Below are 18781 nucleotides of genomic sequence, written 5' to 3' on the forward strand. Positions count from 1 at the left end.
AAAAACCTCCAAGTCAGCTCATGTCAGAGGCAGCAGAGGCCCAGGCAGCGCTTGGAGCCCAGAAACCCCAAATGCCTCCAGTGCAAGGAGTGGCCCAGATGGGGCCAGGCTAGGCATCCAGGGCAGAGGTGGAATCTGAGGGGGCAGGACCCCACTGACCCGGGTTGCTATCACAGCTCCACCTCAGGGCTGCCAGGACTCTGCCCCCAAAGTCCTCACCTGCTGGCTCCTGCCTACGGGGGCTCCCACCAGCTCTGGACCTTGCCTAAGGCTCATCCTTTTTAGCAGGTCAGAGCTGACCCCCTACCAAATGCCAGGCGCTGTGCTAGCTGCAACTGGTGCTTCGACAGTGACTCCTGGGATACCCCATGGGGTGACCAGGGTTGGCTCCTGTGACTGCATGTGGGGCAAGGGCTAGTGCGTAAAGGTAGGAAGAGGGGTCGCCAGTCAGTGCCTGGCTCTGAGCCTGGAGTGGAACCGAGCCCCCCCCCCCCCCCCGCCGTGTATGTACAAATGCGCCTGTGAGCGCGTGTGGTACTGTCTGCGGTCACTTAGGATGCTCCGACGGTCTGTGTGGATCGGTGGGCGCCTAGGGGCCCCTACAGACCTGAGGATCATATGTGCACGGGCCGAGGATCACAATGGACTTGGCCAGGGCGGGTGGCGATGCTCCCAACGTGGTGATCGCACATTCGGATGGATGGGCGACGCTGCCTGATCCGATCCCTAACTCATTATTAAGCTCCTCGCTCTTTGCAGACGCTCCCTGCGCCTCCCCCGCTCCGGGCTGCAGCGGCGCAGGCGCCGGGCCGAGCCGAGCGCCGAGCGGGGAGCGGGCGGCCGTGCTCCGGGGCCGGGGTCCCGGGGGAGCAGGTGAGCGACCCGCGCTGCGCGGCCCCCAGGCCCTTTCGGAGACGCCGCCCGGCCGCGCTGCGCCGGCGCCCCCGCCTTCCCTGCCTGGCAGTACCCGTCCTGCCTCTGCTGGCATCATCCCTCCTTCCCCTGCCTGGCATCCCTCCTCCCCCCTGCCTGGTATCTCCTCTGCTCCCGCCTGCCTGGCATCCCTTCTTCCCTGCCTGGCATCCTCCTCCCCCCTGTCTGGCATCTCCCCCCGTCTGACATCCCCCTCCGCCCCCCCTGGCCTCTCCCGGCTCTCCCCACTGCCTGGCATCTCTCTGGTCTCCCCACTGCCTGGCATCCCTCCTCCCCCCTGCCTGGCATCTTCCTTCTCACCCCTTCCTGGCACCTTCCTCTTACCTGGCACTTCCCATTACCTGGCACCCCCCCCCACCGGCGCCTGGCATCGCCACCCCCTCCTCCTCCCCTGATCTCTCCCCCCCCCTCACGCTCTTCCTCCCCCTGCCTGGCACCTCCCCCACCCTCAGCCTGGTTCTCGCTTCCCCCACCCCCTTTCTTGCACCCCTTCCATGACTGCCACACTCCCATCTTACCTCCTCTCGGATACCTCCCCCGTCTCCTCTCTGCCTGGCCTCTTTCCTTCCTTCCCCTACCTGGTACCTTCCCCCCTCCCCCCACCTGCATTTCCCCTCCCTCCCTCTGCCTGGCACTCCTCCGCCTGGTACCCCTCCCTCACGTCTGGCACCTTCCCTCCTCCCGATCGCCTCCACCTACTCCTCCCCCTCGCCTGCCACCCCTCCCTGCCTAGCACGTTCCCATCCTGCTCCTGCCTGGCATCCTCTCCCTCCTACCCACTCCCCTGCCTGGCACCTCCCCTCCCCTGCCCTGCCTAGCACCTCCCCTCCTTCCCTCTGCCTGGCACCTTCCCTCCTCTCCCCTGCCTGGACACCTCTCTCCCGTTCAGGTTGTCCCTCTGTCCTCAGCCTTCCTGCAGGGCAGCCCCCCACCCCCGTGGGCTGGTAACCTCTCTCCGTTCGCGTCTTCCTCCTCTCATTGCTGCCCCCCCCCCCCACTGATCTGAGTAGCCTCCTGGCCGACACCGCCCACTGGGACCCTGAACCACTCTCGGCCGCCCCCATACCTGTAGCAACGCCTTTTCCTCATCCCCCACACTCCACCTGCTCAGGACTTGAGTTCACAATTGGGTCCTGAGGCCCCCCTGTGGCCTTGTGGCTGCTGCAGGAGGGCCGAAACCGCAGGGAGGGGCAGCGAGGGGCTGGGGGGGGGGGCCCTGAGCATGGTGGAAGGATTGAGAACAGGCCGACTCCAGGTGCCTGCCACCCTGGGATGCCCTCGGATGTCCCTTCTGGGACCTGAGCCATCCAGGTCCCCTCTGGGCCTGACCGTCATGCCCAGTGCGTCTGAGGCCCAGCTCCTCCCCTCCTCCGCTTATCCCCCAGTCCCCAAACCTTGCCTCCCCTGCCAGGCCGGGGTCTTGCCTGGGTTCTCTGCTCTGTCCTTCCAGCTCAGTCCCTCAAGACCTGGTCTTCGCTGACCGCTTCCTGCTCTCACACTGCTCCCGCCCCGACCTCCCCGCGAGCCCTCACTGGCCCTTGCCTGTCCCCTCCATCCGGGTCTCTTTCCACACATCTCCTGTTTGCTTTCTCAGACCTCCTTGTCACGGAGTTTGGTCCTCCCGGCCGACCCCCTCAGGCTTCCTCCCCAGCCCTCGGAAGTCCATGTGGACTCTGCCTTCGGGCCTCGGGGTCTGGCCGTGCCCTCCCACTGCCCTCTCCTTTCAGATTCTCCTCACAATGGCCCTTGGTGCTGCAGGCGCAGTGGGCTCTGGGCCCGGGCACCGAGGGGGCACTGGATGACTCCCCTGCTGCAGGACCCCGCCACCTATGACTCCAGGCCTTCAGCACCCACCCGCCGTGGTACAGGTAGGCGCTGCCCTCCCCCCCAAACCCAGGAGCAGGAGCCCTGGGACCCCACTGAGAGGTGCTGGCTCTTGGCCTCTGGTCATAACCAAAGGCCCCCTCTGGGCATTTCTGCCCTGCCCAAGGCAGACCTATGACAGTGCTTCTTCCTATCCCCTCCCACCGCTGGGGCCACCCCCGCCCCCAGACCCTGCTGACATCTTCCACCCTTGCACTGCCTCTCCTGAGGGCCCGTCTCCTCCCGGCTCCCTGGGTCCTGACTATCAAAGCTGTTCTGAGCCAGGAACCTGGTGGGCCTGATACCAGTTTTGGGGTCAGGTGAAAAGGGCCAGGGGCTCTGGGTTATTTCATTTCCTCCCATTCGCAGGCGCACAGACACACACCTCCCCCATTCTCACCTGCGTGTGCACACGCTCGCTGCTGGCCCAGGGGGACCCCGCTGATGCCCAGCACAATTTGGGCTCCCGAAACCTAACCCCAGACCTGCTTTGGCAAGCTTCTAAAATCCTTCCAGAACCCAGACAGGGGTTTGTTCTTCGCGGGAAGGGGAGGTGGTCTCGGGTGGGGGCCCCCAAGGCAGGCCTGCGACTCAGAGGCGCTCCAGGCCTGCGACTCAGAGGCGCTCCAGGCCCAACACAGGCAAGCTGGATGTTCCTGGGCCTCCTCTTGGCAAAGTACAAAGAGTGTGGCCAGGCTAGTACCACATCGGTGCCCCTGGTCCAGAAGGAAGCACCGAGGGCCTGGGTGGAAAGGCTGCCGGCCTCAGAGCCCCGTTCGGCTGTGGGGAAGGGCAGGAGCCGGGTCTGAGGCCTGCCCAGCCCCATGTGTCATCCTGGCCACATGACTAGTGGGAGTCTCCTGTGACAGACTGGGTGCTGGGGGGACCTAGTCCCTGCCCTCAGGACCCGAAGCCTGTGGGGAGCGCCCCAGTGGACCATTCAGGCCCCAGGGCTCTGAGGAGGGGAGAGACCCCCGAAAGGGGCAGCCTGTGGTGGGCTTTCAGGGGGCAGGGCTGAGTGAGATGCCGGTGGCTCTCCCAGCTGCTGCTTCCTCAGAAAGAGCGGAGGAACTCTCTTCTGCCTGGGCAGCTGGGGGAGCCCGGGGCTGGCACCTGTTGCTGGCCGCTGGGGGAACAGAGTCAAGGCCACGAATAAAGGTCCTGCCTCTTCCCCACAACCTGACCACTGCCTCAGGTTAAGCTTGGGCAGGCTCCCCAGCTTGCAGGGGTCGGTTTTTTAAAGCAGAGTCCTAAACAAAAGGTGCAAGCCGGTGTACTTCTGGGCAACTCGGAAGTTCTCAAAAGTCCTCCGGTGTCTCAGGGTGGAGACTTGTGGAGCAGCGGGGGTCCCCAGGGAGTCCCCTAGAGCTGGGGCTCTCCCGCATGGCGAGTCCTTGTGAATTGCCGCTGATTTGGGGTGCATTGAGCTGAGCCCTAAGCCGGCTCCCCGGCAGCAGGAGGTCGGTGGCCAGGGTTGATCCAGACCGTGCCTGAAGGAGGTGATCACCCCAAAGGATGGGCCGCAGGGGTGGGGATCCTTGGCAGGCGGGGGGGGCGGTTGGAGGCTCTGAGGGCTTCAGGTACATCCTGATGACACATGGTCACAAGGTGAATGGTCCTGACGCCACAAGGTTGGTCCTGACGCCCCCGGGGGGCCTCCCCATGTGAGGGGGGAAGGGGAAAGGTGCTGGAAGAAGCTCCTGGCATTTTGTTCTGGAGCCGCATTAACATGAAATTGGGCTTCATTCAGCATGTGCAGTCCCCGGCATGGAGCCGGCTTTGACGCTCTGCGGCTGGGGCACGTGCTGTCATTTGGATGCTGACAGGCCCCGTGCTTGCGTCTAGACAGCGCGGTGGGCGCGGGCCCAGGCGTGCAGCAGCTGGAGGCTGTCTTCACCCGGGCGCTGGCAGTGTGATTGCGAGTGAGAGCTCGTTATTAGGGAGCGTTAAGTGGTGGAGGTAATGAGCTGAAGGTGTCACCGGGAGGGGGTCCCGGGAGGCGGTGTCAGGAGGTGTCACGAGAGAAGGCTGAGTTGCAGACTCGGGGGAAGAGTGAAGGGCCCGTGGGCATGCAGCTGAGCGACTCCGGGGGAGGCCGGGGCTGTGGCCGGTGTCTCAGTTGGAGAGGGCTGCGCAGAGCATTGGTCACTTGCGAAGACCCTGCGGGAGACTGGTTGCTCACTTCAGCCTGGTCCACCTCCTGACCAGCTTCCCAGGCCGTGAAAAACCAATGTCTTGGTTACCTAAACTTCCAGGAAATCTGAGCATGTGTCTTAGGAGCCTGTGTCCCGCTCACGCCTTTCCTGGAATTTACAAACTTGGATCATCTCCCATGTCAGCCTTCTTTCCAGACCGAAGAACATTCTGGGGCCTGGAGCGAGGAGCCGCGTACCGTGGGGAGGGGAGGAGGCAGAGACAAGAAGATGCAGGAAAGCATGCCTGGGCTTCAGCTCTCTCCAGAAAGGGTCAGAGGCACTTTGCAGAGACACCTGTAGTGAGGAAATCAGGGCACTGGGAATACAGGGGACAGAATATATGTGGGAGCTGAGAATGACGTTAGTGCACAAAACACAAGCCTGAGGTCCCAAGATCCCTTCTGCAGTGAGAAAAATGGGCACACGTGTCATTTACACTGCCCAGAACGCCAGACCATTTGCTCAGAGACACTGTGATTTTGGGCACTTTGACCCCGAGAAGTGTCTCCTGTATGATGACGTGAGGGGCACACTGGGCGACAGAGCTACGTGCAGGTTTCCCAGGCCAAGGGAAAGATCCACGCAATAGTGTCCAGCCATGGCAATGTTGCTGGTCATGGTCAATGCCAAGATGTAAGTTAGAAGGACTAGAGGAAGACACTGCCCGCCTCAGGAAGAGCCCTACAAGCTAGTATTTACGATAGTTTTGAGAACTGTCAGACATCAGGAAGGTCTGTTTAAAATCGGGGACGAAGTAGAGTCACATTCCTGGGGAAGGGTCATATCCTCATAGGAACAGAGAGACCTCACCCAGCACCATGCCCAGCAGCGAGTCTGGGTAGAGGGCGGGTCCAGCCACTCGCCTTACAGCTTAGTGAGGGAGCCCGCTGAGAAGCGGGTCCTCGTGTCAGGGGCATCCCAGCTTCACTGCAGGGCCCACCGGGCTGGAGAAAGAAGCTTGAGTGTCAAGCTGGGATGCAGCAGGCGACCCTACACCCTAACTTGGGTTTGCTTGTCTGGGTTGTGGGATCAGGTAGAAAGGGGCTCCTTCCTGCCAACAGACGCAACCTAAAGGGAAGGGCAGGCTGCGGGGGCAGCCGTGAAGTCACTACCCCCGAACTAGAAGAGGAACTTGTCCAATAAATGTCAGACCCCCCACCCCCGCCCTGGGCCACCTCCTCAGGCAAGGAGACCCTCCCAAGGGGTGGGCAAAGTGGCAGGATTAGTCCAGAGTCTTCTCCCCGGAGGAGCAGAGTAGAGGGCTCCCCGTGAGCACATGATGACAAGAGCATGGGGTCCCCTCCCTGGTGGGGCTGGGGCTGGCCACAGTGCTGACAGCCGTGCAGAAGCTCAAGCCCATTCGACCCTCCCGGTTCCTTCTCTCTCCACTGGAACAATCCTCTCTTCCTTTGCTCTGACTTGATTTCCTAGACACATCTCAGTTCCATCCGCTTAAGTCTCAGTAATGCCGCTGTTGTCCCCTGCCTGGACCGCGGAGGGGGCCACTGAGTGGTGCCCAGCTCTCAGTCTGGGCCCCTCCTCACCGCCCACTCCCCCACCCCCCCCCACCACGCTTCCTGCTACGCAGACCTGATCTCTTCTGTCTTCCGTGTCCTCTCGGGCTTCAAGTGCCTGTCCTCATTCGGGGCTTTCCCACATGCTGTTCCCTTGGCCCGCAACACGCTTCCAGCTCCCTTCACCTGCCCAGATCTGCCCATCCTTCAAGTGTCGACTCAAATGCCACTTCTTCCAGGGACACTTTCTCCTACCCTGATGAGATATGAAGTCCCACCTACTTAGAGCTTGTAGCATGTACCCCAAATGGAAAGATTTCGTTGTAGTGCTCCTTAAAGGCACAGACCACATCTGTCTTGTTCAGCACAATTCAGAAAAATATTTCGTGTATGAATGAGGAAGGGGTGGGGCAGGCAGGAGGTACCTCTGACAGCTCAACTTAAGAGGACCCTGAGGAGCACCTCAATCAGTCAGTCCAACACTTGATTTTGCTTTGGGTCATGTTCTCAGGGTTGCGAGATTGAGCCCCACTTTGGGTTCTATGCTGGGTGTGGACCCCACTCAGGATTCTCTCTCCCTCTCTCTCTGCTCCTACCCTACTCTCTTGCTTGTGTGCTCTCTCTCTCTCTCTCTACCAAAAAAAAAAAAGAAGAAGAGGACCCTGAGACCCTGAGATCCTTCTTTTTTTTTTTTTTTTTTTTTTTTTTTTAAGATTTTATTTATTAATTTGACAGAGAGAAATCACAAGTAGACAGAGAGGCAGCCAGAGAGAGAGAGAGAGGGAAGCAGGCTCTCTGCCGAGCAGAGAGCCCGATGCGGGACTCGATCCCAGGACTCTGAGATCATGACCTGAGCCGAAGGCAGCGGCTTAACCCACTGAGCCACCCAGGCGCCCCTACCCTGAGATCCTTCTGTATGGTTGACCCTGCCCTCTCTACACCCCACAACCCAATGGTGGGCCATTTTTCCTACCCGCCTTGGCCTGCTGACACATGAGTCGCCCTTGGCCCATGCCTAGGCAGCAGTCCCTTTCCAAAAGGACCTATTCCCCTTGTTCACAGACACTCCTAAACAAAATTTAGTTGTTTGTTTTGTTTTGTTTTAAAGAGTTATTTATTTATTTTCGAGAGAGAGAGAAAGAGAGCGTGCCTGGGGGAGGGGAGGCGGGAGGGGCAGCAGGAGAGAGAGACTCTCAGGCAGACTCCCCACCAAGCACAGAGCCTGACACGGGGCTTGAGCCCCCCACGCCCCGCTCTGACCCTGGGATTGTGACCTGAGCTGAAATCAAGGTGGGACGCTTTACCGACTGAGCCGCCCGGGCGCCCCATCCGTAGTTGTTCTGATGGTGAGCGCAGTCTAACCTCCTGTGGCCCTGCTCTTGCCCGTTGGAGTTCTAGAGAATAAACCCCTTTCCGCTTCCATGACATCTGACTGCCTCTGAGAGGTGGTTGTCCACACTCCCTGCGTCTGCTCTCAGGTCTGGAACATTCGGGTCTGGCTTCCTCAGACGTTCCTCACCTGGAGGCCTGGGCAGGCTGTTCTCGCCCTTGGTGCCCGCTGGGAGAGCCGGAGTGGGGTAGGGCTGCCGGGTGCAGGCAGACAGGCTTTGGGGCTCCCCAGGCTCTGTTGGAAGGTGGGCTGTGCCCCTTAACAGTTAAGCAGACATGGGAAGAGGCACGTAGTTCTCTGAGCCTCAGTGTCTCCTGTGTAAGGTCTTGATGCCCCTTCTGGAAAGATCCACAGGGATGCTAAATACTGAGCACCCAGCTCCACACCCAGCACGTGGTGAATGCCAGAGCGCCCCTCGTTGGCCTGTGGGGTAAAATGTGGTGCTCGGCGTCCATGCGTCATCTGCAGACCCTGTAACCGTGTCCTCCCTGGTTCCAGGCCCAGCTTCCGTTCCCACCGCCCTTACACTGTGGGCTCATAGGGCCTGGAGTCAGCGAGCAGCCCCTGGGCCGTTCCTCCCCCCAGCTGAGAACTCCACTCTCCCTGCTCCCACGTCGTGAACTCAGGTGCAGAGTTGGGTGGTTAGCTAGAGCCGCCCACTGTCCAACCCTCTCTCTTCCTCAGCAGTCCCCCGAGACTCCAGAGCAGCTTGGGCGGGATGGAGACGAGCCAAGCAGGCCCTGGGCGGAAGGATGGCAACCAGTGTTGACTGAGCTTGTTGCAAGTTTTAGGAACTGTTTTAAGGACCTGTCATGGTTTAGCTGATTTATCCTCACCTCGAGACGATGAGGAAAATGCTAGTATTTTCATCATCATTTTCAAGATGAGCAACTAAAACACAGAGAGGTTGAGTAATTTCTAGTGGTTAGTGCAAGAGGCCCAGTTGGGCCACATCCAGCCCCCAGAGGTGTGTGGCGACCCAGACCAGATGGGCCTCAAAGAGACAAAGCAGCTAGCCCTGGTACCCCAGCACCTAGACCCAAGGTCAAAGACTAGTTGTCCTGGTGCTTAAAGCTCACACCACTCATTTACATTCATTGCTGGGTGCCTAGGGCTTTAGAGTTTGCAACCCCAAAATGGGGGGTGGGGGGTAAATTGGAGAAGTCCTGCCACTTCAAAAAGGGACAGCCCCTCCCCGATTCCATCAGATTGTTTCCAAGTATATCAGTGGGCTTGTGTTGCCAGATTTCCTTTTTTTTTTTAAAAGAGATTCTGGAAATCTGGCTTTTTAGGTGAAATCTCTCAATTCTTAAGATTTTAAAGTTTGGGGTTTTTGGTTTTTTTTTTTTTTTAAGATTCTCTTTATTTATTTGACAGAGAGAGACACAGTGAGAGAGGAAACACAAGCAGTGGGAGTGGGAGAGGAAAAGCAGGCTTCCCTCTACAGGGCTCGATCCCAAGATCCAGGAATTATGACCTGAGCCAAAGGCAGATGCTTAACAACTGAGCCACCCAGGTGCCCCTTTAGGATTTTTTTTTAAGATTTTATTTATATATTTGACAGAAAGTGAGAGATCACAAGCAGGCAGAAAGGCAGGCGGGGGCGGGGGGAGCAGGCTCCCCGCTGAGCAGAGAGACCGATGTAGGGCTCAATCCCAGGACCCTGAGATCATGACCTGAGCCGTAGGCAGAGGCCCAACCCACTGAGCTACCCAGGCGCCCCTCCCTTTAGGATTTTAAAAAAGTGTTTGAGAAAGACACTGTGTGGGCTACGCCAAACCTGTCGCTTTGCAGCTTCCTCCTTGGGCTCCTCTAATGCCGTCACCCGCCTTCGGTCTGCTCTTCTAGCCCTCAAGCCCAGAGCCCTAAGTCAGCGCTGCTATCCTGGAGAGCTCCAGGGTCCCAGCATCACTGGAGCCCAGGCTGAGAAAGACTGCATTGAGGTGGGGTCACTTTAAGCAGTCTCTTGTCATCGGTGAACTTTAAACAGAGCGCAGAGAGTCTTGTCAAAAATTTGAGGGTCCTCCCCCAGGTAGAAACAGGGATCCCGGTGACATGCTACTAGCCAGAAGGGCTGGAGGTAGAGCCCTCGGTTGCAGAATCCCCCTCAAAGACTGAGTGTTAAACCCAGAACAGTGGCTGGTGACAGAATTCAAGGCACTTTTGACAATCAACAGTGGGGACTGGGCAGTGGGGGTGGGGCAGGGGCACAGTTCAACGTCAAGCTGACAATAGCAGTGACAGTTGAGATCCTAACACGGTGGTCTGAGCCCCGCTTTTTTTTTTTTTTTAAAGATTTTATTTATTTATTTGACAGAGATCATAAGTAGGCAGAGAGGCAGGCAGAGAGAGAGAGAGGAGGAAGCAGGCTCCCCGCCGAGCAGAGAGCCCGATGTGGGGCTCGATCCCAGGACCCTGGGATCATGACCTGAGCTGAAGGCAGAGGCTTTAACCCACTGAGCCACCCAGGTGCCCCTGAGCCCCACTTTTGACACTAGTTTCCTGTCTGGCTCTGAGACAATCATTAGCCTCGTGTTCCTCATCTTTAAAATGGGTATAGTGGGTACGGTGATATTCAGCCCTTTAACTTCTGGGATGTTCAAAGAACTGAATTAAATAATGCAGACGGCACTGTTTGGTAGGCTATGAAAGCTCCGTGAAGATGTACGTGTGAATTTGGAGGTGTTTGACAAAGTCTCTCCCAATATCTTGAGCGTGACACATGAACGTGGGTGAATGTGCGGGTAAATATTTAACAACTGGCTCTTGACAGGGTGGGAAGGGGGAGCTGAAATCTGATTTGTATTATTTGCCAATTTCCCTGGTATAAATACTCCTACCACGGCTGATTTTAAACTCCCAACGTGACACTCCAGCTCATCACTGCCTGTTACTACCACTGAGTGAATCTGCTGCCAATTGAAGACTCAGCCCAAAGGTTGTAGATTGTCTGGAGAGAGGGCTTTGTCTGTCTGTCCCTTTCTGGTACGGTCAGCATGAACCTGGATGAAGGGAGAAGGTCGCGCTCATGGATCTATGAATGACTCACAGCGGGAAAGGATGCAAATGTATCAGATAGCTGAACTGAGACTCCCAGGATCCCACGCTGGGATAATGGGCTGATGCCTACAAGATGAAAATCAGCAGGAGTCAAACTATACGTCACCTGTTCTTGAATCCAGATAGGCAGCGTTAGAAATAGGGAGCGGGAGACCCGTCTCGGCACAGTCAGAGTAGAGAGGGAATGGAGGTTTTAATGGACGGGGAGTTCAGTCAGAGTCCAAAGTAGGGAGAGTGTTTGCCCAGGAGCGACGTGCTAACTAAGCGATGGCTTCGTTGGGGCCCCTAGGACTTAACAAGAACTCCTGCACGTCTTCCCCGCCCCCCCCCAATGTTTTGCTGCGCACAATAAGCCGGTGAGAGTGGAAGCGGCACTGTACCCATTTTACAGATAAACAGACTGAGGCGAAGAGAGGTTGATACAATGTGGCCCTTTTGTATTCCCGTCAGTCAGTGGTGGCAGAAAGACTCGAGCTCAGGAGGTCTGGCCCCTGGCCGGGCCCTGCCTTGTGCTTATAAGCACGTTGTTGTCAGCACCATGCTTTTGGTGGTCCCAGGCAGACCAGGGGATGCGAGGGGACAGGTGGGTGGCCCTGGGACAGGTGGGCCGGCTACACGAAGACCAACACAGGAGGAGGGAAGGCAGTGTTGGGAGGTGGGTGAGTCTTCTAGGGCTTCCTTAGCAAAGGAGCCAGCTTGGGGGCTTCAAGCCTGGAAATGTATTTTCCGGAGGCTGCTGGAAGATAAGGTGTCGGCAGCGGGCTCGGTTCCTTCTGAGGTTCCTTGTGAGGGCAGATCTGCCCTGGGCCTTGCTCCTTGACTTGCTGATGGCTGTCTTCCCCCAGTCACACATCTTCCCTCTGTCCCTGTGTCCTAAATTTCCCCTGTCCTAGGACACTGGTCATATTGGATTAGGGTCACCCTACTGACCTCATTTTAACTGCATTACCTTTGTAAAGACCCTATCTCCAAGTAAGAACACGTTCTGAGGGAGGGGGTTTGGGATTTCACCAAACAAGTTCAGTGGGGTAGGGGGGAGACACAATTCCACCTGTGCCAGGGGGACGATGATGGTGGCCTTTGGGATCTGAGCCCTGTCTCATGGAGGAGCGAGAAGTTAAGCTCTAGGCAGCTAGAACATCTGGGGGGGACCCAGGCTCATGCACCTCGAAAAGACCGAGGTCTTCTCGGTCCCTTGGCCTCTGGAACACGAGCCCCTCACGCGGCTGTAGCTTTCCCCACATGGAGCTGCGCGGAGCCAGCAGCACTTGGCACTGAGTGGTCACACAATAGGTGCTCACTAAACGTGTGGCAGGACAGCAGAGGAGGAAGGGGACAGGTGCGGGGGGAGGCCCAGCTTCTCCTCTAGATGCCTCAGCCCCGGCTTCTGAACCTCAGCTTCTCCTGGCCCGGCGGTTGCCCTGATGGATCCTTAGGTGTGAGTTCGTGGGCCTCGGTGCTTTTGGTGGCTTCTGAATGTCCCCTCCTCCACCTTTCCTGCAGTCCTTACCATGTTTGTGGGCCAGACACATGAGCTTCCCCTGTAGGACCTGTCCTGCATATCAATGCCACTTCTTGAGCTCAAGGAAGCTTCTAGGAGTTGGGGTAGAACGCAGGCTCTGCATGGGCTCCCAGAGTCACCAGAATTAGCCACTGTGAATAACTGCCCAGCAGAGCCCTCAGAGGTACCCTCGTGGTATTTGGGATGGTCCCGCACTGGTGGGCCTCTGAAGGCTCCCTGTTTTCACCTGTCTCCTAGGTGGGAACTGTTGGGCAGTAGGATCAGACCCAGAGATAAGGCAGGGCAGTGACAGCCACACCTGCAGGGTCAGAAGGGCTCAGCATCCAGGAGCTACTAATCGTGGTGAGGACTAAGTGTCTCCTCTGGGGCAGGCCCTATCTCCAGCTCTGCCCGTGCACGATTGCGCGCTAAGCCTCACATCTACCTGTGCATCAGGTGTAGGGCTTCCTGTCTTAAGAACAGGGGAGACGAGGCTCAGACTGGTGAAGGGACTTGTGCAAAGGTAGGAGCTGAGTGTGAACCCAGTACCGTTAGACGCTAGATCAGTGGTCCTCCACCCAGGGCATTGGCATCCTCCAGGGACAAAGGACAGCGCTGGGAGATATTTTTGTTTGTCACACTGGAGGATGGGGGAGGGGGGTGGGTGTGCTGGTTGAATTTCCTGGGTAGGGGTCGGGGATGGTACCAACGTCGCTATGTGAGACAGCCGCCGCAATAAAGAATTATCCAGCCCCAGATGTCAGTGGTGCTAAGGCTGAGAAGTCCTGTTCTGGAGTCTAAGCTCAGAGTCATCACACTGTGGTGCCTGTAGAGACCCTACCCAGGGCAGAGGGTTCAGGACCTGGGGGAGGACAGGACCCCAGAAGAACTGGAGTGATGGATAGGGCGTTAAAGCCTCATTGTCACAGCCCTGTCCTAAGACAGACTAGGTTGCAATGGCCAAAGCAAAAGCCCCGATCTGGGAGCAAGGGCAGGGCGTGAGGGTTAGCTAAAGGGCTACTGGGTGGGGACTCATTATGGGGGGGGGCACCAGCTGGCGTTAATTACAAAAGATTGTGGAAGCAGGGGCTGTGCACCCAGCAGGTCCCGAGACCATCGTCTTCCATCTGCTCCCTATTGCCTCCTCCCCGCTGAGTCTTCATGAGGCTTCTCGGCCATTGCCACAGCTCTTTGAGCCCAGGCGTAAAGGGTATGCTGTGTGGAGACACGGGAGAGGCTGAGCCTAGCTTTGAATGTGAGATCCTTGATCACACACCAGCCTCGAAGATCATCTCCTCTTGATGCCACGCACTTTGGGCCCTGTTTCCCCCAAGAAACCTGCAGTCCTCTGCACGTAGATGGGGCCTTCTGCCTTTGGCTCAACTCACCTCTACCCTTCCTAGGCCAAGTCAGGTCCTCTGAGTTCTCCAGGCTAGAACTGGAACTCAGTGCAGTGAGAGAAGCAAGGGCATCAGCTGGGAGAGGGGAGGGGCAGCAGATGTGGAAACTCGCGTGGGGAGCACAGCGGACAGGGTGTGCTTGGCGGAGGGACAGCCGGACAGCTGGGCAGCAGGAAGCCGGTGAGGCCGGTAGAACTGGGTGCTCCTGGACAGGGAGACCCCGTCAGGGGGCTTATGTGTGTCTCTCCAGTCACATTCAGGTGCCAAGTACAGGGCAGGAGTTGGTGAAGCTGGATTTGACTCTTAAGTAAGAGACTCGAGGGTATATGCAAAGGAGATGAAATGGTGAATTTGATGTTATGTTTTATCCTAATTTTTAAAAAAAGAATCATATGTAATGCTGTAGTTGTGATGAGGGCTATGAGTCAGAGAAATAGACCAGAAAGTTCCAGGGGAGTCACAGGCTTTGGGGATCAGGGAACGGGACAGAGGGCACTGGAAGGACAAGAGATGGTGGTCGGAGTGGGGTGCTTAAGGCTGATATCGGGGTGCGGGGCTGCAGCTGCTGGAATGACAAGGCCCAAGAAGTAACTTGGAGCAAATGGCTGAAGGAAAGTGGGGGGTGTCTAGAGGAGAGGTGGCCGAGGAACAAGGTGTGGCAAGGGCCATCCATGAAGATCCCGAAAAACAGCTAGAAGAAGATGGGTCTCAGTGCCAAGGCCAGTGGCAGGGGTGCTCTGGGGAAAATAGTGCCACGGCCAGTGACAGTCCGGGGGTCAGTGGTTTCTGGAGGGCTTCTCTCACAAGAGGGCAATGGGTCGTTCTCAGAAGTGGCCAAGCGGATTGGAAATTTTATTTATGACAGACCACACAGGAGAAGGGTTCGGATTGGGAGATGGGAGAAGAAGGGGTGCCCCACAGAGGCTTACAGGGCTGGGGATGCAGCCAAGGGGAGTCCGGGGCTTCTGTAGGGCCAGACACATTCCGGGAGGGAGGTGCACTCAAGGCTGACCACCGGGAGATACCGGTGGAGGGTCGAGCCAGGAGGGGAGGGTCAGGACGCTCTTGGCCCCCACCCAGGCAGCGTAAGAGCACCCTCAGACCCTGTGGGCGGGGCCAGCGGCCCTTGACTCACCCGGAGTTGCAGGGACCTGGAGGACGGGTCCCCAGGGGCTTCCAGGCAGGTTTTGTCTATGCATTCCCCTGCCAGCTGACATTTGGTTTGATTTCCCAGAAACATCCGTCAAGGAGATGTCCGTGAATTTTTTTCCTGCCCATTTTTCTTCACTCAGGTGACATCCCAGACCTCAGAATGTAGTGGTGGGCAGAAATCCCTCTGACCACCCAGTCAGAGCACTCGCTGAGGCCTCAGAACTTCCCAGGGGTGACATGAAGCCAGCCGGAGACTGTCCCAACACTGGCCATGAGGGAGCGCTGGGCTGTGGGGGAGACAGGAGAGGAAGGGCCTCCAAGGTGTTGGGAAGGGGCTTCTTTCCGCTGAGAGAAAGGAGGGGCGGGGCCTGGGAGCTGTGGGGTGCAGGCGGCGCAGGAGAGATGGCTTCAGCCAGACACAGGGCATTGTGGGATGGGTGGGTTTCCTGGGCCCTGGCTTGGGGGGCGGGGGAGGGGAAACAGCTAGGAGGCTGGTAGAGGGAGCTCGGTGGTGGGAAGGAGAGGTTTGCTTTTCCTTGTTCTTGACAGTGTGTGGTGGCTGAGACCAGGGAGCCCTTGCTTTTGGCCCTGCAGCTAGCTAGACGGCCAGTGTCAGTCCAGAGGCAGATGGGTGGGGAGCTAAGATGGTTCTACGGACAGATGGTTCTGTGGACAAAGATGGTTTGGCCCTGCACCAGGCCGAGCCGTGCCCCGTCCCCTAGGCTGCAGGACAGGAGCTGGACAGTGAGAGCATCCCTCAGGATCCCATATAAACACCTCCCCACTGGCCAACCCCATCCCAGCCAGAATGGGGAGCAGGTGGCTTATTGTAAACTGTCGGGCTTGGATTGCTAGAAGGAACCATCATTAATGATGGTCATGAGGGGAGAATGCAGAGCTGCAGCCAATCCAAAATGGGCCTCCCCTCTGGGCTGGTGGGTGCTCAGGTCCCCGGTGAGCTGACGTTTGCAGGTATCATGGGCATGTGAGCCAGTGGTGAGGGGCAGGGAGGGGGCACAGAGCACCCCCATAGACTGGAGAGCCCCCCCACAGAACAAGAGAGGAAGGATTAACTCATTCCACTAGCCTTTATCATATACCTGCTTATTGAGCAGGACCCTGGGGACCCCAAGGCAAGGCCTTGCCCTGCTCCCAGGAGGCTGACTGCACAGTGGTGAAGGCTTACCGGAAGCTCGATTGACAAGGGCCAGGCTTCACTTCCCGTTGGCAGCACCCCTTAAACAGTGTGGGCCCATCTCTCTATGTCTCTGTCTCCCTCTCTTCCCATCTCGCCTGCCTTGGTTCCTGTCTCTGTCTCATGGAATCCTTGGATTTCAGGGCAGGAAGGCCCTAGGAATCATCCGGCTATCCCCCTCCCATTACTCCTGAGAAAGCCAAGGGGCGGGGACATACAGTGACTTGCCCAAGGTCACACAGTTATTTTTGATGTCCTAGTTTATCTTTGTGTTTTGCTTCTTTCTATCATATTTGTCTTTCTTGTGTGTGTGTTTGCAAAACTGACACAGAAAGGTGATGTCACACAAAAAGACAGACGACACCCCCCGCCCCCGGCTAGTAGCAGAGGGTGTCCAGGTACAGAAACATTCTCCCACAAAAAGGGAGGCACCCAGCTCTGCTCTGGCCTGGGAAGAGTAGTGGGGGGAGCCAGGAGGAGGAGGAGGATTATGTCATGATGTCCCAGGCCTGCCAGTGTCCTGTCTGCTGCCTGGAGGAAGCCCCTCACCAGAGGCTGGGGAGAGTGAAGGTGCAGATTCCCTTCCACCCACTTCTGGGGACTGGGCCTGGTCCCAAGGTCTAGCTGGGGTTCCCTGGGGGCCTGGGATTTAGGCCAGGTGGGTAGGCTGGGTCAGAACTGCTTCTGGGACCCCCTCCCCACCCCCTGCCACGCATGCCTTGGGGTTTAGTGACCAGTTGGGCGCAAGCGATGGACCAGAAGGTGGAAATCAGGGGTCCTCAGCCGGAGAGCTCCAGCTGGTCTCTCTCTCTCTCTGTGTCTCTCTGTGTCTCTCTGTGTGTGTCTCTCTCTCTCTCTCACACACACACACACACACACACACACACGCTGACACCCCAATCAGTGAGGGTGATTTCATTTCGCTAAGGAAAGCTTTATTGCTGGGGGCACACGGAAAGGGGGCAGCGGAAAGAGGTCTCCGCCTTCAGTCGGGATTCCTTTGTTCCTCCCTCGCCTCCTCCCTCTCCCCTTCCCGGCTTCCCTCCTCTGCTCTAGCCTCCTTCTTCCCTTCTCCCTGCCCGGCCCCTCCTCCCCCATCCCCCAGAGCTGGGTCCCCGCAACAGGACCGCCACTGAAGGCGGGGAGGTGGGGGTGGGGGCCGCGGGCTCCGGCCTCAGCCTCGATGGCCATCTTCCCGCAGGGAAGGAGTTAAGTCTCTCCGCTGCATCCCTCCTCCCTCCTCTGCCTCCCCCGCCGCCACTGAGTCCTGCAGCTAGGCCCTGGGCTGACCTTCACCGGGAGGGAGGCCGCAGTGCGCATGCCCGGGCCGGCTGCCGTCCGGCTCCAGCCGCTGCCCCGGCCCCCGGCGGGCGAGGGCGAGGGCGAGGGAGGGCGGCCGCGGGCCGGGACGTGCCCCTCGCGCCCGGCCGCCCTCCGCTCCCGCGCGGTGGTGGTGATGCGGTGGGGGGCGGGGGACGCCGAGCCCGTCCCGCCGGCCGCGGCGCATCTCTCCCTGAGCGGGGAGAGGCGCTTTGCCATTTGGTGCTGGTGGTGCTTCGGAGGGAAGGAGAGATGGGGGGACGGCAGGGGGGACTCCGGCTCCGAGCCGCAGGGCGGCCGCCCTCTGCCCGGACACGCGCACGGTCTGCCCGGAGCACGGCCTGGGCCGGTCGGTCGGCCGGGGCTAAGGGCCCAGTTGGGCTGGGAGGAGGGTCCCCCGCCAGCGGGAAGCGGGGCTTTCCCTGGGCCTCCACCCCACCCCGGGTCGGGCCGGAGCCTGTGGCAGCAGCACTGCCGGGCGCTCTTCTGGGGCTGAGCCACTGGGGATCCTGGTCTTTGTGAGGTGGGAGTCCCGGCTGGGGTGCCCACTCCTGCGCCTCTGCTTTCTGGTCTGAAGGCCCCCCTCCCGTCCCGTGTCTGCACACGTCGGGCTGCCCCTTTAGAAGCAACAAGGAGATGCGCCTGCTGGTGCCTTGTCAGTCGCACCTTGTGGGTGGGATGTGGGGCTGGTGGGGTTAGGCCGGTGCATGCAAATCCCTGTGGCTCCTTGTCCCTCTGGCCTTTGCACTGCTGTGTGTGCCTGAGGGCCATTCGTGCACTATGGATCCGTAAAGAAGTCTCCCAGAGAAATGGCTGGGAGGTGGGGGGAGGCCCCCCAGGCTCAGGCTCCAAGGCTCCAAGGCTCCGAGCGAGGCTCAGGCTCCGGTGGCCCAGGAGGGAGTGAGCTGTGGTCTTGAGTGATGCTCACCAGCTCCCTGGGTATCACCAGAGCCTTTGGTCCAACCACCTCCTGCAATCTCCTCCCCACCAGGACCAGCCCCTCAGGAATGCGCGATATCCCCACTGCCCTTCACCGCACTTCCTCAAACTTGCTGTCTTCTTTACCCGAAAGGGCTCTTCGAGAGTTGAGAACTCTGAGCTTTATACAAAGCCTAAACGTGTCTGCCCCTGCCCCAGCCCCCCAGAACCTGTAAGGTCCGTGGTTTCACACATGTCCATGCTAGAAGCACCCACCGTGGGTGGGGATGCCCATAGCGACTCACGCCTTCAGGTAAGTGGCAGAGTATGAGCTCTATCC

General features: G+C 58.6%; 1 protein-coding gene across 2 annotated transcripts in view; it reads left to right on the forward strand.

Moving 5' to 3' along the window:
• The first annotated feature begins 769 nt into the window (after positions 1 to 769).
• SMARCD3 (SWI/SNF related, matrix associated, actin dependent regulator of chromatin, subfamily d, member 3) overlaps positions 770 to 18781 on the forward strand; it is a 29575-nt gene continuing 11563 nt past the window's right edge. Inside the window, exons 1-2 of one of the 2 annotated variants that reach the window (XM_045086370.1) lie at positions 770 to 873; positions 2661 to 2801. In XM_045086370.1, coding sequence (XP_044942305.1) covers positions 2763 to 2801 — 39 coding nt within the window. In that variant the 5' untranslated portion in view covers positions 770 to 873; positions 2661 to 2762. The remainder of the gene's footprint in view (positions 874 to 2660; positions 2802 to 18781) is intronic. The other variant, XM_045086371.1, reaches the window with a different exon arrangement.

Source organism: Mustela putorius, unplaced genomic scaffold (genome assembly GCF_011764305.1).
Source record: "Mustela putorius furo isolate JIRA1106 unplaced genomic scaffold, ASM1176430v1.1 tig00000929_pilon_pilon_pilon, whole genome shotgun sequence".
NCBI classification, from domain to species: Eukaryota; Metazoa; Chordata; class Mammalia; order Carnivora; family Mustelidae; genus Mustela; species Mustela putorius.